The sequence below is a fragment of the Orycteropus afer genome, unplaced genomic scaffold (genome assembly GCF_000298275.1).
Source record: "Orycteropus afer afer isolate SDZICR_OR568_19922 unplaced genomic scaffold, OryAfe1.0 scaffold00020, whole genome shotgun sequence".
Lineage (NCBI taxonomy): Eukaryota > Metazoa > Chordata > Mammalia > Tubulidentata > Orycteropodidae > Orycteropus > Orycteropus afer.
In genome coordinates, this window is record NW_006921607.1 from 7,194,248 (window position 1) to 7,219,162 (window position 24,915).

A 24,915-nucleotide genomic window follows, 5' to 3' on the forward strand; every position below is an offset into this window, starting at 1 on the left:
ATGGGCGCCGCCGCGTGGGCTTCGTTGCCTCTGCCGCCGCGCCTGTCCCTTCTCCTGCAGCTTTTGCTGCTCTCTGGGCTGCCCGCGGGCTCCTGGGACCCGGCTGGTTATCTGCTCTACTGTCCCTGCATGGGTAAGGCCTCCCGAGCCCTCTGCTCAGATCGGGAAACTGAGGCCGGGAAAGGAGGAGCCACTCCTCCCAGGCGTCTTTAACAGGTCCAGGAGCGAACCCCAATGTTGAGGCAAGGCCTACTCCTCTCAGTCCCAATTGCAAGGGCACTGAGGGGGGTCCCGGTGTCCAACCTTCCATTTTACAGATGAGAAAACTGAGGCCGAGAGCAATTATGTATTTTGCCTGAGACCCTGCAGTTAGTGATGGACGGAGGTGCGGTCTAAGCCAGCCCTAAATCTAGTAATTGAGTGAGTGGGGAGGACTTCATGTTACCCACGTTGGGTCCGGGAAGTCTTTAATTCATTCAACAAATATTTATGGGGTACCTACTTTATGCTGGGCTGGCGATACCAATGAATAAAAAAGCAAAACACCTTGTCTGTAGACCCTTCGTTTTAGTTGGGTGGAGACAAACAATAAAAGAGAAACATAATAAATTACATAGTATTGGTGGAAAAATAAACTTGAGCAGAGTAAGGCAGAATCTAAGGGCTAGTTGAGGGTGACAGTTGAAATGGAGCAGTAGGTCATCATTGTAAAAAGTCATGACAGCCCCACGCCTGGTCCTGTGTCATTCCCATGATCTGGTGTGGATCAGACTGTTGTGATCCGGGAGGTTTTCATTGACTGATTTTGGGAAGTAGATTCCTAGCCCTTTCATGCTAGTCTGTCTTAGTCTGAAAACTCTACTGTAACCTGTTCTGTATCACCACAACATGCAAACCACCACGACCAGATAGTGTTGGTCAAGGATCAAACCTGGGTCGCCTGCATGGAAGGCGAGAATTCTACCACTGAACCGCCACTGCCCCTGCCATTCCTTCTTGAAACCCTCCAATGGCTTTCAGTTTCCTGACCATGGCCTTCAGGGCACTGCATGGTTTGGCCCTTGCCAGTCATCTACATCTTGGCTTCCACCCCTGCTTCCCCAGCTGCAGCCATACAGATCTCTTTTCTGTTCTTTAGACATTCTTAGGTCCTCCAGCTTCTTCTATCACACGGCTATTTCCTCTGCCTGAAATACCTGCTCCTTCACCTCTACCTAACCATCTCCTTCCCATCCTTTGGATCTCAATTTAAATGTCACCATAAAGCGCTTGCCTGACCTTAACCCAAGTAACTGCCTCCTGAGTATTCTTCATCACCAAACTGTTTTCATTTCTTGCAAATGTCAATTTTTTTCCCCTATATGTTTATTTCTTTACACGTTTACTGTCTCCAACTAGGCTGTGAGTGCCATGAGGGCAGAGTCCTTGTCCTTCTTCCTCACTCCTGCATCCCAGCACCTAATACAGAGCCTGGCATAGTGTGGCTCTCAATATTTGTGAGATGAATGACTGGATGCCATGCTGCAGTTTCATAAAGAATCAGACAGCGTCCCTGCCCCTGAGGCATTCATATGCAGGGAAGTAGCCTGTGCAAAGACCAGGAAGTGGGCAAGCACATTCAAGGAAAAGTGAAGAACCATAAGTAACTCAGATCCAAGGCTGGAGGCAGAAGAGGTGGAGTGGATACTACAGAGGCTTGGGGAAAGGGTCCCAGTGAATGAAGCCCTGGAGTTCCCTCTTCATTTGCAAGTGGATGGAGGTGGAGGTGGAAGGGACTTCTTGGCTGAGGGGCAGTAAGAGCAAAGGCATGGGATGGGGTGGAGAGTAGAGAGCGTGTTTGGGAAACAGCAACCTACAGTGAGCTGAAGGGACAGGGCCGAAAGGGCCTTGAATGTCAGACCCAGGAGTCCCGACTTGATCCCATGCTTCCAGCTACCTTGACTCTCCTTGCTCTCCTGGCCTTCCCTACCCCTGACTAACCTTTCTGAGGTCAGCATAGCCCAGGCCCTCAATGCCTCAGGCCTCACCTCACACTCATTGTACCATTTCCAGGGCGCTTTGGGAACCAGGCCGATCACTTCTTGGGCTCTTTGGCATTTGCAAAACTGTTGAACCGAACCCTGGCTGTACCCCCCTGGATTGAGTACCAGCATCACAAGCCTCCCTTCACCAATGTGAGTACCACCCACTGACCTGAGCTCCTGTCCATCCTTCTCCAATTCTCACCATTGCTTTACCCCCAGCTCTTTCTCTGGGCTTTATCTCTCACTCCCTCCTGCTTGCCCTATCCCCACCCAGAAATGACTTCCTTGGCATAACAATGGCTAACATTTATCCAGCACCTGCCCTATGAGGCAAGTAGGCTATTGTCAGTTTTGAAGGAGAGACAGAGGCACAGGTTAGTTTATGGCCCAGGTCCACCTCTCACCCCATCACTCTTTGACCAATAGGCAGCACATAGCCGGAAACCAGCCAAGAGTGGAAATGGAGGCTTTAGGTTCAGATTATTGGCTCTACTTCCTTGCTTTCTATGAATTACTCAACTTGCCCTCATTGGGCTCCTTCTTCCCCACTGTGACCGTTCTCACTGAGGTCACTAGACGCCTTGGACTTGCCAAATCCAGGGGTCATATCACGGTTCTTATCTCACCTGACTTCCCAGTGGCTTTGGCCTCTTGATCCTCTCTCCTTCCTGGACTTATCTCCTCCTCAAGCTTCCAAGACAGCCCCTGCTCCTGCTTCAGCTCTGACTGCTCAGCAGTTTGGAGTCCACAGGTGGTAGGAGCGGTTAACACGCTCAGCTGCTTATCAAGTGATTGGAGGTTCGAGTCCACCAATACGTGCCTCGGAAGGCCAGGAAATCTACTTCCAAAAACTCAGCCATTGAAAATGCTTTGCTATACTGGGAGACTCTGCTTTCTCCATCTGCTGTTTAAATGCTAGTGTTTCTCTGTTTTCTTTTTAGCTATGCGATCTCAGGTGAGTTATCTGGATTCTATATGCATTGGTTTCTTTATAAGTCAATTGAAAATGGCTATGTTCCTACCTCTTAGAATCAAAATGAGCAAATAAATCCATGTCGGGCTGAGTACAGTGCCTGGTGCTGAGACAGCACTCAGTAGATAAAAGTCCTAAAAGCTTTACTCCATCCATGTTATTAAGGCGAGCTATACTCTGAGGAGGCAGCTCTTCCCTAGTCGTATTTTGAGTGCTTTCCAACCTCAGGGGCTCATCTTCTGGCACTATATCAGACAGTGTTTCAGGGATGTTCATAAGTTTTCTGGTAATATATCAGACCGTGCATGTTTCAGTGCTGTTCATAAGGTTTTCACTGGCCAGTTCTTTAGTGGATGATCCCTTCCTTCTTCCAATTCTTCTTAGTCTGGGAGTTCCACTGAAACCTGTCCTCCATGAGTGACCCTGCTGGTATTAGAAATACCAGTGGGAAAGCCTCCAGCCGTACTACAACATGCAAGCCACCACAGTATGACAAACTGACAGACAAGTAGCAAAGCAAAATCAGACTCACTGCTGTTGAGTCGGATCCGACTCATAGCAACCCCTCTTTGGGTTTTTGAGGCAGCATCACTATGGAGTAGATTGCCCAACCTTCCTTCTGAGGAGTGGCTGGTGGGTTTGAACCACTAGCCTTCTGGTTAGCAGTCAGATGCCTTAGGCACTGTGCCACCAGAGCTCTCGACAAACGAGTATTGGCAATAAATATCAGTTGCTATTATTACCATATTTGCTTTGTTATAAATCCCTGTGGACTCTTGTGTCTTTCACCACTCTCCATGTACCTCCTCTTAAATTTATGTGTGGCCCAGGTTCTCCTGACCTGTGGCCTGTGTTTTGTTTGTTTGTTTGTTTGTTTGTTTGTTTTTTATTGTGATTTGGGTGAAAATTTACAGAGCAAATTCACTTTCCATACAGCAATTCACATACACTTTGTCTCATGACATTGACCACAATTTACCATAATGCTACAGCTCCCCTCCCACTTCCTCCCAATAGTTACCTCTTCCCTATGTCCATCCCTCCATGTACTCCTGCCCCCTGAGCTCTCTCCCTGTGCATAAGCAGCCCTTCTTTCTCCCATGATTGTTCTCTCCAAGAAGTGTATCTACCCAAGGTAAATGTTCAGCTCATATGCTTGTCTTTTATTTGGCTGGAAGCCACAGGTATGGGTTCAATTCCAGACCTGAAGGGCAGCTAGGGGCCATAGTCTCAGTGGTTCCACCAGGCTCTATCAGACCAGCAAACCTGGTCCCCCATCTTTTTTTTTCTCCAAATGATTTTGAGTTTTGTTCCACATTGTTCTCCTTTTCTATCCAGGATCTCATACATAGATCTCCTTCCAAGTGGTTGACAGTGGTAGCCAGGCACCATCTAGTTCTTCTGGTCTACTAGTCATATAGGCTGCAGATTGGATGGTGTACCAGTCGCTAGGACTAATTGTTTCCATGAATTTTTGGTTTCCTTCATTCTTCTTTGCTCTGGACGAGGAGATACCCATCGTCTCATCTAGATGGCAGCTCGTAAGCTTTTAAGATCCCAGTCGCTACTGGAGTGGCCTGTGTTTTTGACTCCTAGACCCTTGAGTCTACTTAGATGTCCCCCAGATATCTCAGATTCACAAAGCCAAAACTGAACTTGGCATCTTTCCACTCAAACCTGTGTTGCTTCCTGTAGTTCCAGCCTTAGTCTTACCTCCGTGAATCTGGGTAACAAGCTGGGAACCTGAAGGTCATCCTGGTGCCTCCCTTTATGTAAGCGCTCAGACCCCACACCCTCTGCTTCGTCCTTCCTTACGTCTGTTAGCTTATCCATGCTTCTCCATCTCTTACTTGCACACATAGAGGTGTTCAGTAAGTATATGCTGAATGAATACCTGAACACATAAAGGACCATTGCAGTAGTCTCCTAATTCCTCTCCCTACCTCTATGTTGTCATCAATATATTCTTTCCTCTGCCACGAGAGTGATCTTTCAAACAGGCAAGTCTCCTATTATTTCTGCTTACAATCCTTTGGCAATACCTCATTGCTAATAGTTAAGGTCTCCAGAGTCTGCTCATTAGAATGTCAGTGGCTCATGCTGAAAGGGCCCAGTGGCTAAATTTGGGAAATTGCTTTCTCCATTCTTCATCCCACCTGCATCCTCAAACTTGTAGATTCCAGTGCACACTAGCATGTTAAAGGCCTCGAGATGTCCCACAGTAAAGAAACCAGCTTACCCCAGCATTTTTCGGGGCTGTTTGTGTGGAGCCTTTTTATCGCAGAATCCTTTAACCACATAAATGAGTGGAACATGCATGCTTGGGAAACACTGACCTATAAGATGAGTCCGAATTTTATTCTATGGTGTTCTAAGAGAAATTTTAAAATCTAGAGAAATACAGCGATTAGTTCAACCATCATCCCCATGCTCACCACTAGAAGTTACCACTTTCACATTGTCTTATCAGTGCATCATCTTTTTTGTTAATAAAAGAAAATACTATGAAGTTAATAAAAGATAAGTTCTCTTTTGGCCCCTCTTGCTAATCCTAGTTTCTTCTTCCCCTTTCGCCTCCTCCCAGAGACAACCAGTATTATGAATTTAGTATATTTGATGTGACTCCTTCCAACTTCTTTCCTATGGCTACTTTGCATAGTAGCCATGAGCATTCTTGTACCCATCTCCTGGTGCAAATTGTAAGTAAGGACTTCTGTCAGGAAAATACCTAAGAGTGGGAGGAGTGCTTTAAATCCTATTAGATACTGCCAGATTGCATTCCAAAGTAGTTGTTCCCAAACAGTCCAGCCTTGCATGAGAGTGCCTGTTCCCCTACTTCTTTTCCAACAATCAGAATTAAGCTTTAAATTTTTCTTACTCTCATGGGTGAGAAATGATGTCTTGTGTAATCGTAACTTTCCTTTTCCCAGTGACTAGTGAGATTGCCCGTCTTCTGAGGGTATTTGAATTTCTGTTATTTATTTATTTTTTGTTGTTGAGAATATACACGGTGCCACATCCCGATTCAGCAGTTTCTGCAGGTACAATTCGGTGACATTGGTGACATTCTCTGAGTTGTGCAACCATCTCACCCTCCTTTTCTGAGCTGTTCCTCCCCTATTGACATAAGCTCCCTAAGGTTCCTATCTAATCTTTCTGAGTTGCTGTTGTCAGTTTGCTCCCATAGAGATAGTTCCTAAAAGAACATAACACTTAGGGCAGACATTTTTACTAGTTAAGCTAAACTGTTGTTTGGTTTTAAGATGACTTTGGGTGATATTTTTAGTCTAAGGTTTAAAGATTCAGGGGTTTATTTGGATTTCTTTTGCTCTGAGTTGGCTCACCTCTGTCTTTGTCCTTATTTTCTCTTGAGTCATTTCTCTTTTTTCTTATAGACCAGTGGGCATTTTTAAACACATGGTATATTACTGTTTTTGTCTTTAGTTTGTGAATATCTTTTCCCAGGCTGTTTTCTTTCTTAATTTTGGTGTCTTTTGTCAAAAGTTTCTCGTTGGCATATAGTCTAAACTGTTTGGGTCTTAGAGTGTATGGTCTTATTTAATAATAAGCCACTGGGACATTGACAAGGGGCCTCTGTGCCTCGTCTTCCTCCTGTTCCTGTAGCTCCATGTGTCCTACCAGAAGTACTTTAAGCTGGAGCCCCTCCAGGCCTACCATCGGGTCATCAGCCTAGAGGACTTCATGGAGAAGCTGGCACCCACCCACTGGCCCCCTGAAAAACGAGTGGCATACTGCTTTGAGGTGGCAGCACAGCGGAGCCCTGATAAAAAGACTTGCCCCATGAAGGTGAGTCCTGTGAGGCTGGGAGACCCCATCAGCCCATTCCCTGTCTCCTAGGCCCCTGAGACACTGTGTGTGGACAATGTGGGGGAAGGCACCAGAAGGACTTAGAATAGAAAGAGGAGAGTTAAGCCCCACTTCTGGCATTGGCCACCTTAGGCAAATGACGTTGCTTCTCTGAGCTTTTATTTCTACCTACAAAATAGAGATGCCCATCCCTGCTCTGCCTCCTTCATAAGGTGTCCTGTGGACCAGATGTAAGAGTGCTTGTAAACAAACAATAAGTGCTACGTTAGTAATAGTACTACTAGCATAGCACTTACTTTGTGCCGGGTACCATGCAAGGAGCTTTTCACATATTAACTCGTTAAATCCTCAAAAACAACTCCACAAGGGAAGTACTATTAGTTCCCCCCATTTTATAGAGAGGAAGTTGAGTATGGCACAGAAAGGTTCAATGCCTTGCCCGAGGTCACATAGCAAATAAGTAGTGGAGCTGGGATTCACTCATAGGTAATTTGGCTCCATTCTCTTAATTTGTATACTTTCTTGCCTCTTAATAGGCAAATGAGGGGCTATCAGATTTTACTAGTAGATATTCTAAAGTTTCTACTACTTTGGGAATAAAACAATCCCCAAATAAGTCTTTTGATGCTTATGCTAAAGTCTGAGGAGGGTGGTCAGAAGAACTGTGAACTTTGTAAAAAGAGACCTGACTTACAGCTGCAACACTGGCCTTGCTTGCTGTGTAATCTGGGTAAGTGTCTTGCCCTTTCTGGGCTTGGTTTCCATCTTGAAAATGAGTGCATTGGATTAGCTGGTCTTGAAAGTCTGGAAGCTCCAGCCCTAGTCCTCAATCCAAGGTCCTCTTCCTCCCTAGACCCCCACAGATGCTGCTAGGTAGGCAGAATGTGGCATAGGAGGAGGAAAGCTCCTTCGGACACTACGGTGGACATCTTCCAGTCACCAGACTGGAGGCCCAGCTGCTCACCTTAGCCCCCAGTCAAGAGCTACAAAGTGACATTCCTACCAGCCCAACCAGTGAGGGCGTTTCACTCCGAGTCAGCTTACCCAGGGATCCCCCACTAGCAGTTCTCTGGTCCCGTCCCTGACAGCTTTCCCTCCCCAGCAATGAATCTTCTACTTCTCTTTTTCTGCAGGAAGGAAACCCCTTTGGCCCATTCTGGGACCAGTTTCATGTGAGTTTCAACAAGTCAGAACTTTTTGCAGGCATTTCCTTTAGTGCATCCTACAAGAACCAGTGGATCCAGAGGTACTTGGAAGGGGCAGCTTGCTGGGTTTGGGGGAAGGGCATGGGGCCCATAATTGGCCACCCATGGGCATTGAGCACCTCTGCTGGCCCTCACCCCTCTACCCCACCCTGATGTGTGAGACCGAAGGTGTGGCTGCTCTGTCTGTTGAACTTGGGATCTTGTGTGATCTGTCCCCATCTCAGCGCCTGACATGGTGGGATGTTGACCTGCCACAAGGTTGAGCAAGGGTTTATTGACTGATAAGGGATGTCATAAAAAGAACATTGTGCGGTCTCATGAGTCTCAGTTTCCTTCTCTAGGCGTGAGAATCACTCCCTTGTTACCTTCCTCTTCCCAAGGTGAAAACTGGAAGCAACTTGTAGAGAAGAAGAACTTCAGGTGCAGACTGAGAAATGATGTCATCTTGATAATTACTGGCTGTTCTTTATTAATTATGTTCCAGTAGGCCCTATTAAAGAAAAAATAGGTTAGCAGGTCACAGGCACAGACCACGAAATATTTATAGAGCGTCTGCCATGTATGAGACACAATATCCAAGGGCCAAAAGTGGTATAAAAATGAAGTAGACCCAGCCCCAGCCTTCAGGGAGCTACAGCCTGGTTATAATGGAGATAACTAAAATAGCGCACCTGACCTTGATGCTAGTGCATGACAGTAAAGAGCATGGATTTAGAAGTCAGACTTGGGGTCTAGGCAGCTCAAAAGCTGTGAGGAGCATGTGAATTCATACACGCTATGTATGTAACAAGGAGCTCTGGTGGCGTAGAGCCTAAGGCACTTGACTGCTAACCAGAAGGCTGGCGGTTCAAACCCACCAGCCACTCCTCAGAAGAAAGGTTGGGCAATCTACTTCCGTAGTGATACTGCCTCGGAAACCCAAGGAGGGGTCACTGTGAGTTGGGTCTGACTTGACAACACATAACAACAACAACAAGTATGTAACATAGCACTTGGCATTTCGTAAGCCAGAAAGAGACTCATGTAGAGAAATAAGTAGAGGTTCCCAGAATAAGACGGTCCTGAGCTCTGAGCCAGCACTGCCTCTTTCTAGCGGGGTGACCCTGTGCAAGCACCTCTAACTCTCTGACCTGAGTTTCTTCTGGTGTAATGCAAGGAGCACCAAAGGTAGCTGCCTCATAGGACATACGGTGTATAGCCGCAGTGAGTGGCCAACCAGTGTCAGCTATTGCTGTTATTATTCTCATGCTTTATTTTATTCAAGGCTTTGAAGAATTTAATGAAATGGGTATTATTAATTTCCCTTTTACAGGGGAGGAAACTAAGCTCAGTGAGGTTAAATAATTTACCCAAGATCATGTCAGTGTTGAGTGAGCAGCTGTGATCTCTATGTGAGTCTTTAATAAGACCAAAAAAAACAAACCCACTGCCCTGTAGTTGGGCCCGACTCATAGCGACTGCTCCTTGGATTTCTGGCAGTATCTCTATGGAAATAGGTTGCCCAAACTTCCTTCCGAGGAGTGGCTGGTGGGTTTGAACCACCAGCCTTCTGGTTAGCAGTCAAATGCCTTAGGTACTAGGCCACCAGAGCTCCTAATAAGAAGAACTAAGACTTATTTTTACTTCTGAAAATAAATTCCATTGAAAAACCGTATGGAACGTGGTTGTACTCTTAGCACACACAGGGTTGCCATGAGTTGGAGTTGATTCAGTGGCAATTGGGGAAAAAAAAATTTATTTAGTGCTCACCCTGTGCCAGACACCATTCTAAGCCTTTACCAGTATTAACCATTTAAACCTCCCACAAATCTGTGGCATAGGTATTACTGCCATTTGTATTTTACATATTAGGAAAAGGAAGAGGGGTGAAGTCACTTGGCCAGGGTCATGCAGCTTGAGGTGGCAGAGGCAGGGTTTGAATCCAAGCAGCCTGATTTCAGAGCACACTTTCCTAATCACCATGGAGAAAACAGCTGTGGCTCTAACAGTGTGGCTGGTTCCTGTTGGAGACTTGCCTTCAGAGCTAGCTGGTGAGCTACTGAGGATTCTCAGTCGAGGCAGATGCTAATCCCTCTCACTGTTGATCCCAAATAGGACACTCTCATTTGATCACCTACTGGGGTCTCCCATTCATCTCTGAGTGCCTTAGAGCTATTACTAAGAGACAGATCTGCCCTCAAAGAATGAGATTTGCCACTATTGCCGACATTTGCACCTATTGACGGTATGAAAAAAAAAAAATGCCACGAGCTATAAACATAGCTCCAGAAGCAAAGTTCTGAATGTTGGAAGATGCACACAGTCCTAGTCAGAAGGGAAAGGACAGTAAGGACAGTGCTGTGTGGATGCAGCCATTGGGAGACGTGGCTGAAACCCTTGTGCATTGCCCCATAGCCTTGTTTGAACTCAATGGAGTTGTAGAAATCACATGTGCTAGGGCTTGAGGGAGTTTGTGTCTTACAGCTGAGTGTTTGGGAAAGGGAAGGTGGACATTGTTTGAAAGAGTTAGGGCCAGCTGGGCAGCTATTGACTCCACACTGTCCTTTCTCTAACACATTGAAGAGCATCTCTGAAGTGTCAGGCACGGGGCTGGATGCTGGGGATTCAGGTAAGAATGAAGCAGATAAGGCCTCTGCCTTTATGGAGCTCATAGTCTGATGGAGGAGACAGTGAATAAACAGATGTATAAGACAGTTGCAGAATTACACGAGTGCTGTAAGGGATGTACACAGGTGACAGGCAACTGACAGTGCTGACACCAGAGGTAGGGCTGAAGGATGAGGAGGCAGCCCGGCAAGGAGCTGACGGAAGGAGTTTTTCACAGCAGAGACCAGCTTGTATGGGCAAGGACAGAGAGGAGGCCAGCGCGGCTGATGTGGCTGATGTGGTTGATCAAGGGGGAGAGTGGTAAGGAGTTCCTATTATTTATTGCCACGTAGTAAACCATTCCAAATCTTAGTGGCTCAGCAATCGTTTATTATTTCTCACAGTTCTGTGGTTTGACTGGGCTCAGGTGGGTGCAGTGAGCTGGGGCTAGAGTCGTCTGTAAACTTGGCTGGGTGCTTTTTTTCCCCAATTGTCTCTCACCGCCGGCAGGTGATGTTGGCTCTTGTCTGGGAGCTTGGCATGTGTACACCTGACCCCTCCATGTGGTTTGAGTTTCTTCTGACATGGCAGCTGTTCTCTGAGAGGGTGCGTCCAGAGAGTGAGTGTTCCAAGAGGACAGGAAGTAGGAGCTGCTGGTCCTTCACAGCCTGGGCCTGGGAACCAGTACAGTGCTGGTTCTGCCAGATGCTATTAGGAAGGGGCGTAGACCCCACTGAGTGGAAGGAAATTCAAAAAATCGGTGGCCATCTTGGATCTGCCAGGCAGGTGATGAGATTGGAGAGGTGAGCAGGGATTAAACCGTGCAGGGCTTTGTAGGCTGCAGTAAGATAATCTGACAAGCCTGTGAGTAGTTTATAGGGGTGAGTGTGAGGGGGTATGTATTTTAAATATTTTCTGTAATGGTTGGTGCTTGCTTGCTGAAGAAAGTTGTTCTTTCGGGGCAGGGTGTAGGGCAGAATGGAATGGAAAAGGGTGAAGCCCTTCTGTGGCTTCTGACATGATGAGGCAGATTGCCCCCTCTCTGTTCTCGCTGTTCGCTCTGTGAAATGAAGACAGCAAATAGGATCAGTGGTTTTCACACTGTTCTCAGCATCCTTGAGAAGTGTCTCTGGGCCTTCATGGGGGCAGGGATGGGGGTCAAATGGAAAGGCTCACTCCCCACGTCTCCCCCTCCTTCTACCAATAGCCCTTTTGTATATCAGGGTTTCGGGTAAGGTAAAAGAAGTTTGTAGACCACAGGTCTAGGTATATCAGGCTGAGATTTGGCTACCTGTAGCAGAAAAACCAAAATAACAGCAGATTAACAGCATAGAAATTTGTTGTCTAAGTAAAAGAAGTGCTGGGGTTTGTGGTCCAGGGATAAATGGCAGCTTCACAGTGTCGTCAGGCTTCTACTTTTTTGCTCAGCCGTCCCAGTACTGGCTTTTCTCCTCAGTGTCACCTCATAAACCCAGATGGCTGACGGAGTTCTGGCCACCATATAGTTAGTTCCCCAGACATTTGGAAGGGCAAAAGAGTGAAAGAAGGGTGCAGCCCTGCCTTTGTAAAGCACCTTCCCAGAATTCCCATATACCGCTTCTGTTTATATCCCATTGGCCATAACTAGCCGTTGGGAGCTCTGGTAGCATAGTGGCTAAGGCACTTGACTGCTAACCAGAAGGCTGGCGGTTCAAACCCACCAGCCACTCCTCGGAAGGAAGACTGGGCAATCTACTTCCATAGTGATACTGCCTCGGAAACCCAAGGAAGGGTTGCTATGAGTCAGGTCCGACTCCACATCACCTAACAACAACAACAACAGCCACAGGGAGTACGGAGAAGTATCTTTATTCTGAGCTGCTGTGTAGTCAGCTGAAAATCAGGTTCTGTGAGAAGATGGGGAGGAGTATTTCTTCACTCCTAAGTGATTTTTGAGGATCCTTCTAGCTCTGCTGGTTCTGAGTCTGTGAATACCCTGGTGGAGATTAATTCAACTGATGTTCATTGTATGTGTACTGTTGGAAGGCAGTAGACCATCATGTTGAACCATTCTTGTGACATGAAGGTGACAGCTACCTGAGCCCATCCACACATTATCGTTCTCCCAGCTTTTTGAGCTGTTCCTTGACTGGGGTGGGCGAGATGGGACTGAGGTGTAGTGGTTAAGAACATGTTCTGGAGAAAACTGCCTGGATTCAAATCCCAGCTCCCTCAGTTCCTAGCTGTGTGACTTTGGGCACACTTAACTTCTCTGTGCCTCAGTTTCCTCATCTATAAAATGAGAATAACAGTAATGCTTACCTCACAGGGCTCTGCTGAGACTCAAATGAGTGGATACACATAAAGCAATTGGAACATTTCCAATAAGGCTCAGTGAGATTCCCATATATGTACACGTAATGTATATGTAGATGTAAACACACAATTGGAGTCTAACAAGACACATGTTACATAGAGCCAGGCCATCGATGAACTCCTGCTTGTCATTTCCGTGGCACAGGCTCTGGACCTGTGTGTGTGTGTGTGTAATGGGGAATGAGAACACTCCGTCCCAATTTCACGGGGCTACCAAACAGGGAACAATATATTGAGCATATTGTTTGCAGAGGGTGATGCAGGAGAGGTGGGCCAGGGAGCCCTCCCCAGATGCCCAAGGCTTGGGAGTGGTGGCTGGTCTTAGAGGTTCAGAGGGAGTTTGCTGAGCAAGACGTTTGGAGGGGGTGTGGGAATGAGTGGCGTGTCCATTGCAGCGCTGTGGCGTGAGTGAAAGATCTCAACAACCTTATTGTTCACTAGAAGGAGAATAAAGCAGTCGGTTGTGGTTTATTACACAAAATGGAAAACGGAAAGAGAAGCTGACGTGATTGCATGATCCACGTAGTCAACATAAAGTTAAATTGAAAAAAAAAGTTGAGCTAGGTTACGTGCAACATGATGTTAATAGTCAGGATTTTCTGAGCTCTTTCTTTGTGTCAAGCAGTGCTCTAAGTGTTTTCTTTGTGGTAACCTATTTAATCATCTGAACAGCCCTGTGAAGTAGGAAACGTTACCAGCTCTGTTATACAGAGGAAACCAAGGCACAGGATGGTTACATCACCTCCCCAGTTAGTAAGTGGCCTGGTCAGCATTAGAACAGGCAGTTTGGCTTGACACTGAACTAGTACACTGTGTAAAAAGTTTTTTGATTTTTTAAAATACATGCATAAAAACACACGGGAAGGAGAAAAAGAGAAGGGGAAGAGATGGCAGGATTGAGCCTTATTAAGATATGTATCTTAAAAAAAAAGTGAAGCCAAGTATTACTATCTGCTATTTTGGTTCACAGGTATGTGAATCATTATTTTTTTATAGTTTGACACATTTCATAGTTTTTAATTGAAATTATTATTGAGGTTGTTGTAGCTGCACATGCAATTTGTAAGAAATAATACAGAGAGTTCCTGTGTGTCTTTTACCCAGTTTCCCCACATGGTCACATTCTGTAAACCACAGTACAGTATCAGAGCCAGAATATGGACATTAATACAGTTCATTTGTCTTACTCAGGTTCCTCCAGTTTTACTTGTTCTTATCTCTCTGTGTGTGTATGTATTTCTATATCATTTTATCACATGTATAGATATATGTATTCACCACAGGCAAGGTACTGAACACTTCATCACCACAAGGAATCCTGTATTGCCTCCCTGCACATCCTCCTCCTCATCCCTAAATCCTACCAACCACAAATCTGTTCTCCATTCCTGTTACAGAGAAATGTGTAACTTTTTAGCTTTGTTCCTTTGCAATCCATCCAGGTTGTTGCATGCATAAATATTTCATTCCTTTTTATTGCTGAGTAGTATTCCGCAGTATGACTGTACCACAGTTTAACTCTTTACTTGTGGAAGGATATGTGGGCTGTTTCCAGTTTCTTAGTATTACAAATAAAACTGCTATGAGCATCCATACACAGGTTTTCTGTGTGTGAACATAATTTTTCATTTCTCTGGGATAAATGAATGCAATGGTTAGGTCATATTGCAAGCACAGGTGTAGTTTTATAAGGAAGTACCACACTTTCTCCAGAGTGGCTCTACATATTTCATAATACTAAGAAAAGGATTTTGCCTGGCAGGGGGAAGGCATTCTAGGTCAAGGGGAAGAAGTTTACAGAGACCTGGGGTTTGAAAGTGCACTGCAAGTCATGGAGTGGCGAGTTGTTATGTGTTGCTAGGTATAGGCTGGGTTTAGGGAGCACAGGTTTGCTTCTCATTTAGTCAGGCAGCACTTACTTGTTGAGCTCTTCCATGTGCCAGATACTGTTCTCAACCCACTGAGGCCATTGCCTTCAGAGGCCTGAGCCCAACAGGAAAGACAGACATGAAATAATTACAGAAGTGCAGAATATGCCAAGGGGGAAGGAGAGTCCCTGGGAGGATATGATTAGGGGGTCGCCGACGTCTCATTCATCCCATGAGAGCACGGGCCATGCTTGGCTTATTCTCCCCTAGGTCCCAGCACACAGTAGGCAGTCAGTGACTGTGGGCTGAATGTGAAGTGGGTGATGTGGAAACATTCCATGTGAGCATGCCCCATCCATCACCCTCTGTAAGCAGCTACACATGCCAACCCCGCCATGTGGGTAAAAGGGCAAAAGCTTGTCCAGACACCCCACCCTGGAGTGAATTACCACCCACAGATTAGAAGCCAGCATGACATACAAAAGGTTGGAATGCTCTACTGTAAATTTTTAATTGTTAGACAAGCAAAGAGAGTTATAAATTCCATGTGGCGGGACAGGATTGCATATTATGCCTGTCGCCGCAGCCGCCAAGGTTTCTTATCAGCCCGTTGGGATTTCACAATCTCTTGTGCCTCTTGCATGTTACAGGGGCCTCTCTGCACGGTCTCTGGGGCATGGTGCAACACCATCCATTTCCCAGGGGGTAGGGGCAGCCAGGCTCTGTGCATCCTCCCTCTGACTTCCCCTTACTCCATCTCATGCCTAGATTTTCCCCAGAGGAACATCCGGTGCTTGCCCTGCCCGGAGCCCCGGCCCAGTTCCCTGTCCTGGAGGAACATAGACCGCTTCAGAAGTACATGGTGTGGTCAGATGAGATGGTGAGAACAGGAGAGGCCCAGATCCACACCCACCTCGTCCGGCCCTATGTGGGCATTCACCTGCGCATCGGCTCTGACTGGGTAATGCCCCCTCCTCTCACGGGCTGACTGAGACATATCCCTGAGCAGGGCCCAGGCCAGAGGGCATTGGAAACTGCACCAGAGAGAATTCTCTCTCAGACAAGTCCACGGGACCAAGTCCCATGATCCACCGCAGCATGTGCCAGAAGTGTGACCCCACAGTGCTTGTTTGCCAGCTCTTATTTTAACAGTTGCCATTTTTTATTCTCATTTTGCAAACGGATAAACTCAGGTTTACAGCTAGACCCCAGGTCAGGCAGCATAGCCAGGGAGAGAGCTGCAGTCCAGGAGACTTGGGCCCTAGCTCAGTGTTTAGCCAACAGATTCCTTGTTGAAAGACAAGCTATTGGAGATTGGGTGGAACACCTAAAAAATGAAGATGTCATCGGCCCAGAATTTGGAGGCTGTTTAAATGTGCAGGAATCTTACCAGATTCTCCTCCTTGTAAAAATGAGCAGGACTAATACAGACAGTCTCCTGAATTTATAAAAAGAAGATTGTATGTGTATTAGAAATGCTCGTTGTTGAAAACTTGGAAAACTACAGAAATGAGATTAAAATGCACCCATAGTCAATTGAAAAGGCAATCACACATCTATTCACAAGACTCCCTCTCTGCCCTCCAGTTTATTTTATGGGTGGTTTCCGCCAGACCTTCAAGGAACAAATAATTCCCATCTGTACTTTCGTAGAACATAAAAAGATACAGGATGCTAACCATTTTATGTATATATAGCTTTACATAAATACTAAGCTCAGGTAAGGTCAACTCAGAAAATTACCACCTATGCTCACTTATAAACGTAGGCATATAGACCCTAAGTAAAATATTAGCACGTAAAATTCAATAGTGTGTTAAAAAACATACAACACGAGCAAGCAAAATTTATCTCAGGAATGCAATGAAATTTACTATTAACACCCAAAGAAGAAAAATCATATGATCGTTTCAGTAGAGGCCAAGAAAGCATTTGATAAAAGTCAACACCCATTCATGATACCAACTTGTAACTAACCAGAAATAGAAAGGACCCACCTTAACTTGATAAAGGCTATCTCTCTGAAACCCACAGCAAACATCATACTTCATGGAGCACTATCAGAAGCCTTCCCACTAAAGTCAGCAATCAGATAAAGCTGTCCATGGTAACCACCACTGTTCACAATTCTCCTGGAAGTCCCAGATAATACAGTTTGCCTGAGAAAAATTTTATAAAGAAAACAATATCCCATCTTTGGAAACCATATATCTGAGAAAAATCTAATAACCCAGACATATATAAAACTTTGACAGCAACAAAAAGACAACCTGATCATGGAGTGGGCAAAGGCTTTGAATAGACATTTCTCCAAAGATGACATTCAGATGGCCACCGGACACAGGAGAGGATGCTCAGCATCATTAGCCATCAGAGAGACACAAGTCAAAGCTATGGTGAGATAGCATTTCATTCCCACTAGGATGGCTAAAGGAGCTCTAGTGGCATAGTGCCTAAGGCATTTGACTGCTAACCAGAAGGCTGGTGGTTCAAATCCACCAGCCACTCAGAAGGAAGACTGGGCAATCTAGTTCCATAGCAATACCACCTTGGAAACCCAAGGAGGGGTCCCTATGAGTCAGAACCGACTTGACGGCAGTGAGTTTTTTTCTTTTTTTCCTTTTTTCTTTGGTTATTGTTGTTATGTGCCATTGAGTCGCACCCGACTCATAGCAACCCCTCCTTGGTTTCCGAGGCGGTATCACTACGGAAGTAAATTGCCCCATCTTCCTTCCGGATCCTAGGTATTAGTAACCTGAAATGGACTGGTATTGGCTATTTGGAATCATACTGTCATTTGGTCTACTATACCAGGAAAGACAAATGGAAAAGGAATGGTGTCACATTCATCATCAAAAAGTACATTTCAAGATCTATCCTGAAGTACAATGCTATCAGTGACAGGAAAATATCCATACTTCTACAAGTAAGACAAGTTAATATTACTATTATTGAAATTTATGTACCAACCAATAAAGCCAGAGATGAAGAAACTGAAGATTTTTATCAACTTCTGCCGTCTGAAATTGACCAAACATGCAATCAAAATGCGTTGATAATTACTGGTGATTGGAATGTGAAAGTTGGAAACAAAGAAGTATCAGTAGGTGGAAAATATGGCTTAGGTGATAGAATTGGTGCTAGAGATCATCTGATAGAATTTTGCAACACCAACGGCTTACTCATTGCAAATACCTTTTTTTCAACAACATAAACAGCAACTATACACATGGACCATGCCAGATGGAATCCACAGGAATCAAATGGACCACATCTGTGGAAAAAGATGATGGAAAAACTATCATCAGTAAGAACAAGGCCAGGAGCTAACTGTGGAACAGACCATCAATTGCTCACATGCAAATTTAAGTTGAAGATGAAACAAAACAAAAAATGCCATCAAGTTGCATCCGACTCATAGTGACCCCTCTTTGGGTTTCTGAGGCAGTATCACTACAGAAGTAGATTGCCCAACCTTTCTTCCGAGGAGTGGCTGTTGGGTTTGAACGGCCAGCCAGCCTCTCATTAGCAGTCAAATGCCTTAGGCATTAGCTACCAGAGCTCCTGAAGCTGAAGAAAATGAAAACAAATCCACGAGAGCCAAAACACAGCCTTGAGTTTATGACCTGAATTTAGACACCATCTGAAGAATAGATTTGATGCATTGAACACCAGTAACTGAAGACCAAAGGAGTTGTGGGATGACACAGGTCATTAAAAAGATAGGAAAGAAAGAGCAGACCAAAATGGATGTCAGAAGAGACTCTGAAACTTACTCCTGAATGGAGAGTAGCTAAAGCAAATGGGAAAAAAATATGAAATGAAAGAGTTGAGCAGATTAGTATCTTGCATCCACTAAACATTTGAGTTTGGTTTATTTTTTTGAGGATGGCTAAGATTAAAATAATAACATATTTGTGAGAAATTGGAACCCATATCATTGCTGATGGGAATGCAAAATGGTAAAGCTGCTGTGGAAACAGTGTGGCAGTTTCTCAAAAAACTAGAACCAGAACTACCAATGACCCAAGCAATTCTACTCCTAGTTATATACCCAAAAGAGTTGAAAAGAGAGACTAGCAAAAGACTTGTACACCGTGATCATTGCAGCACTATTCACAATAGCCAAAAATTGGAACAACCTAAATGCCCATCGGCAGATGAATGGATAAACAAATTGTGCAAACGTACAATGGAATACTACTCAGCCTGTAAGAGAAATGAAGAGTTGATACACGCTACAGTACGGATGGTGCTTAAAGGCATTGTGCTGAGTGAAATAAGGCAGTCATAAAATTGGTGAATATTGCATGACCTCACTTACATAGAAAGACAAGAAACGGCAAATATATGGAGATCGAAGTTGATTAGTGGTTACCGGAGGCAGGAGGGAGGGAGAAAAGGAGGGTTAACGGTGATGAGAAGAGAGCATTGATTACGGGTTGGATTGCACAGCCCATTATTATAATTGCTGTCAGTAAGTTGCACACCTGTAAAAAATTGAATTAACAAAAGTTGTGTGATAGATGCGTTTACAACACTGACAGAAGAAGAAAAAAAAGGAGCTGCTAAGTCTGCTCCTTTACAACCAAACACCTTATGGGATTGGTTTGCAGGTTTAGGGTCATGGTTTCATGGGACATGCCAGTTGGCCTAACAACATGCTTACTGCTACTCTTTTACCTCCTAGTTCCTTGTGTAGTACCTGAGGTCTTAAAAGCTTGTCAGTGCTAGCCAAGGCACAGTCATTACTCTCTATTCACCTGAGACGACAGAGCAAGAAGTCGGGAACAGGAGGAGAATATGAAATGTGTGGCTAATCGCCTCTGTGAACAACTTCTTCCTTTGCCGTGAGACCAGAAGAACTGGATGATGCCTGAGTAGCATGACTCAGCATTTTTATCAAAGATCCCACAGAAGAGTCTTGAACAAAAGGGGGAAGATGCAGAACAGAATTTCAAATACTCATGGACACTACCCTTCCTGGAACCATGGAGGGTAAATGAATACCTGAAACTGTTGCCTTGAGATAATTTTAAAGCTTAAACCAAAAATATCCCCTGAAGTTTTCTTAAAACTGAACAATAAAAAACCATAAAACCAAACTCACTGCCATCGAGTCTATCCGACTCATAACGACCCCTCCTTGGGTTTCCAAGGCAATGTCACTACAGAAGTAGATTGCCCAGCCTTCCTTCCCAGGAGTGGGTTTGAACCACCAGCTTTCTGGTTAGCAGTCAAATGCCTTAGGCACTATACCACCAGAGCTCCTAAAACTGAACAATAGTTTAGGTTAACTAGTAAAAAAAAGTGCATTATGGTGTTTTAAGAACTATCTAAAGGGGTCAAATTGACAACTCACCAGCAACCCAACAACTTTTTTTATACAAGATTAGATGGGAACCTTGGGGAGCAGTGAGTTTATGTTAATGAGGGAGGAACAACTCAGAAAAGGAGGGGATTATTCACACAAAGAATGTAATCAATGTCACTAAATTGTAGAAACTGTTGACTTGGTGTCTGTTATGCTGTATATAGTTGCAACAACAAAATAAGTTAAATTTAAAGAAAAAAAGGCAAAAATCAGTATCCCACCACCCAGAAATAATCACTGTTACTATTTTGGTGCATTTCCTCCTCTCCCCTTAATACTTAAAAAAAGAAAAAAATACTGGCTGAGTGCCTCCTGTATAGCCTGCCTTTTCTGCTTAATCAGTTCTTGCTCCTGGGGTTCCAGGAGTGGTTGCTTGTCTGTAACTGTGTGCCCATCCCTGGCCCCCCATAGAAGAATGCCTGCACCATGCTGAAGGACGGGACTGCGGGCTCCCACTTCATGGCCTCACCGCAGTGTGTGGGCTACAGCCGCAGTGCAGCTGCCCCGCTCACCATGACAATGTGCCTCCCTGACCTAAAGGAAATCCGGCGGGCTGTGAAGCTCTGGGTGAGGGCGCTGAAGGCCAAGTCAGTCTACATCGCCACGGATTCTGAGAGCTATGTGCCTGAAATCCAGCAGCTCTTCACAGGGAAGGTATGCTGAGAGTGGCACGTGGAGTGCTAGGTGGGTTTGCAGTGGGAGGGGGATCCAAGAAAACACCTGGATGTCCCCACTGCTCCCACTACGTGCTTCATGCTATCCCAGCTCCAGGCTTTTGCCTGGGCCATTTCCTCTGCTTGGACAGCCACTCCCTCTCTAATTCTTACCCTCCTTTCAGACCCCACTGCAGATCTCCCTTCTCCCTCCACTCCTGAATGAGTGTCTGTGCTGAGAGCGCTCATGGACTGTAGCAGCATGTCTTATTTCTTCCTAGGAGTTATGAGCTCTTTGAAGGCAAGATTTTCAAGGGTGAATCACTGTTAAATTCCTTGGCATCTAGCCTGAGTACTTTGACCTCCTTAGGGGCAAACTCCCACCCTACCATCACCAGTGTCAGGACGGTACCTAACACATAGTAAGTGCTCAGTAAATGTTTGGTGAAGAAGCACATAACATGTGGGCCCTTAGAAGAGATCCAGCATAGTAGAAGGTGAAGAGATGGACTCCAGAGCCAGAGACCAGGGGCTCTGTCACTGTGCTACCCTGCACAGATTACTTCACTTCTCGTGCTCTGGTTCCTCAATGTAAAACAGGACTAACAATGTAGTACATGTCTTATAGCATGGTTATAAAGATCAGGGGTAAAGCAGTTAAAACAGTTTGTGGTACATAGTAAGTGTTCGCTAAAGTTAGTTATCATCAGTAAAAGAAATAAGTGCTTAAAGAATAAAGAGAAGGCACTCTTGTGCTTAGTAAATACTTAAAAACCAAAAAAACTAAACCCACTGCCATCAAGTTGATTCTGATTCATAACGACCCCATTGGGTTTCTGAGACAGTAAATCTTTATGGAAGTAGGTTGCCCTGCCTGTCTTCTGCGGAGCAGCTGGTGGGTTTGAAGCGCCAGCCTTCTGATGCCTTAGGCACTATGCCACCAGAGCTCCTTAGTAAATGCTTAAAACCAAAACCAAACTCACTGCCGTCAAGTCAGATCTGACTCCTAGCGACGCCTCCTTGGGTTTCTGAGGCAGTATCAATACGGAAGGAGATTGCCCAGCCTTCCTTCTGAGGAGTGGCTGGTGAGTTTGAACCGGCAGCCCTCTGGTTAGCAGTCAAATGTCTTAGGCACTACGCCATCAGAGCTCCCAGTAAATGCTTAAGGCAACTGTAAATAACAAATGTTCAGTCCATGAATGGATAGTAGACCGTGCTTGGTAAGTGGTTATCAGTGAAGAGTGGGTAATAAGTATGTATGCATAAACTGACTGACTTAATCATCATCATCAATAAAACTCTGTTGAGTGGGGGAAGGCCCTCCATGCACCCAGTAGACCTTAAAAGACTGACAACTGCTTCCCAGCAGTGAGTACCCTTGGGTTTCTATCAAGAGGCTCCCTTTTTCTTGCCCCAATTTATAGAGAAAGTGCTGGGTCAGTGCATTCTGGTCTCCCACCCCCTATTTTCTAGATAGAACATCAGAGCTGGGAGAGGTCCTCTAACCCCACCCCTGCATTTTATAGCTGAGGAACCCAAAGCCCCAAGAAGGGACAGAATTTACCCAAAAGGTTCCAGAGCTAAATATAGTGTGTATGACACAGAGGGGGTAAGTTTCAGAGTGTGGGTGGAGTTGTTTGGGGGATTTTGGCCAGGCCTGCGCCGGTCTGTCTCTCTGCTACGATCTAAATGACATGGGTGCTTTGTTCTATCAGAAATCTCTGTATGACAGCAAAGCTCTTTCAGCCCCAGCTCTGCCCACACCCCCCACGTCTGTACTAAGGTAAGGCATTTGGAGAGTCCCAGGGAGTTTTGGGTTTTTTTTTGGTAAGTTTATGGAATTGATGCGCTTGTGACACTTTAAGCCACTTAACTGTTCTCTATTTCCTGTTCCCGTGCCACTGTTCTCACCCTTGCTCCTCCGTGAAGCTGGGCTGGTGCTGAGCCGGAGCTACTGATAACTACTCCTTTGCAGGGTATCTGGGGATGGAGTGGGCTGGACTTTCGTCTTGGAGGTGGGGTGTGTGGGAGAGGAAGGAGCATCCAGGCTGCAGAACTGGATAAGTAGGGGACTGTTGAGTCAACACAAGCTTGATGGGGGGAGCCCATCAAGCTAAGACTATGAGAAAGATAGACTGTGAACTGAGCCTTGAGAGTAGGATCAAGACTTTAATGGATGGGTGTTTGGTTACTTCATGCTGCTGTAACAGAGAATACCACAAATGGGTGGTTTTTAACAAGCAGGAGTTTTTAACAAACTCTTACAGTTTAGGAGGCTAGAAGTCCGAGTTCAAAATACCAGCTCTAGGGGCTGGGTGAAAGCCACTTGACCTTGGGCTTCAGCTCTGCATCTTGTTCTTGGCCCACTGAAGCTGAAGGCTTTCTTCACTCAGGCAGCTGCTGGCTGCTAAGGCTGACAAACCCAAGATCAACAAGTAAAAAGGCACAGCCCCAGTATTAACCAAACCACATAGCAGGCCATTGATTCAAGTGCATTAAGAGTCCCGAGATCAGCAGACCACATGGCAAGCTGCTGCATAACAACTCGGCTACATGCAGGATTCAAGTGTGCCGTTCCTAAAGCTTCTTAACAATACCAGGAGCAGACTATATCCCTAAGGCAGCTACTCAGCTGCTCACAGTAGATTCCACCGTGGAGCTGATTACCAGTCTCATCACGGGGACTACTACATCCAGCTGCACAGCTACTCAACCAGGCCCAGCCAAGTTGACACGTAACCTTAACAACCACAGTGGGGAAAGGCATTCCAGGCAGAGGGAACAGCCCAAGCAAAGACACAAATGTGAATGAGTGATGCATTTGCAGCTGAGACTAGAGGTGGGGAAAAGGTGCTGGGGGCAAGGTGTTCTACATGGGTATGGGCAGCAGGTGGGAAACACCTCTCAGACACCCGGCTCGACATCTTCACCCCCTCTGATCGTCTTTCTGTGTCTGTAATGTCAGCTCAAGGGAAGAAGGTTGGGGCTATGGTGAAGTTGCTGAGCCGATCACCATGACTGCCGGCCACCTTGGCTGATCCACTCACTCTGCCTTTCCTTCTGTAGGTGAAGGTGGTGAGCCTGAAGCCTGAGGTGGCCCAGATTGACCTGTACATCCTTGGCCAAGCCGACCACTTCATTGGCAACTGTGTCTCCTCCTTCACTGCTTTCGTGAAACGGGAGCGGGACCTTCGGGGGAAGCCATCTTCTTTCTTTGGCATGGACAGGCCCCCTCAGCTGCGAGACGAGTTCTGATCCAGTCTGGAACCCATCAGCAGTCGGAGCTAGGCCCTCCAGCCAGGCCTGGCAGCCAGAGGTGCTCCCAGGATTGATCCCCCAGGGTGCAAGCTCCTCTGCTTGCTTGCCAGACATCGAGTACCAGGAACTTCCTAGAGAGGGAAGAGGGCCCGTCTCCCAGGACACAGGACTTGTAAGCTGCTGGGAACGGGTCTCTCCCTCCCTGTGTACTTCCTGCTGTCTCTCTGGGAATTCTCACGTCAGCAGAGCAGTCCGACTGTCTTGGTCTGCGCTGCTCTGAGCAGCTTGGAATGACGAACTCTCTTCAGAGAGATTTTTACATATAGAGATTTTTATAGTTTCCATACAAGATCATGACTACTCTATAACTCCCTCATTTTTAAAAAAAATCAGTGAAGTCCACTAGCATAGGTACCTAAAGTGACCTTGACTGTATATGGATGAGGCCAGAAGTGGGTGTATTGACTGCTCTTCTAGATGACCCCCACAGTGGCCTTCAGACCTGTCCCCACTGCCTGAGCAGAGCCATTGTCATTGCCTCTTTCCTAGGCCATTTCTGGGGCTTGGGCATGAATGCCCTTCTCCATTGTAAACACTATGCAAATGTATTTTATGAGCCCTGGTGCTGTGAAGTGCTCTGCAGACAGCCCGGTGCTGTTCACGCAGCACGCATGCACGTTCTGGCAGGGAGCACATGACTTCATGCCGGATGATCAAGGCCTTGCCATCAGTCAAAGCCTTTTTGTGGTTGATGGCCTGCTGCAAGCCTGACACCATCAGGGGTCTCAGAA

The 24,915-nt window shown here is 45.8% G+C and overlaps 1 protein-coding gene across 1 annotated transcript; it reads left to right on the top strand.

The window, feature by feature from the left end:
* On the top strand, window positions 1-24,121 carry POFUT1 (protein O-fucosyltransferase 1). Its single transcript, XM_007934542.2, has 7 exons — window positions 1-133; window positions 2,053-2,174; window positions 6,622-6,804; window positions 7,959-8,071; window positions 15,608-15,800; window positions 20,625-20,867; window positions 23,933-24,121. Exons 1-7 carry the CDS (start codon window positions 1-3, stop codon window positions 24,119-24,121), a joined length of 1,176 nt encoding a protein of 391 aa, XP_007932733.1.
* The last annotated feature ends 794 nt before the right edge of the window (window positions 24,122-24,915 follow it).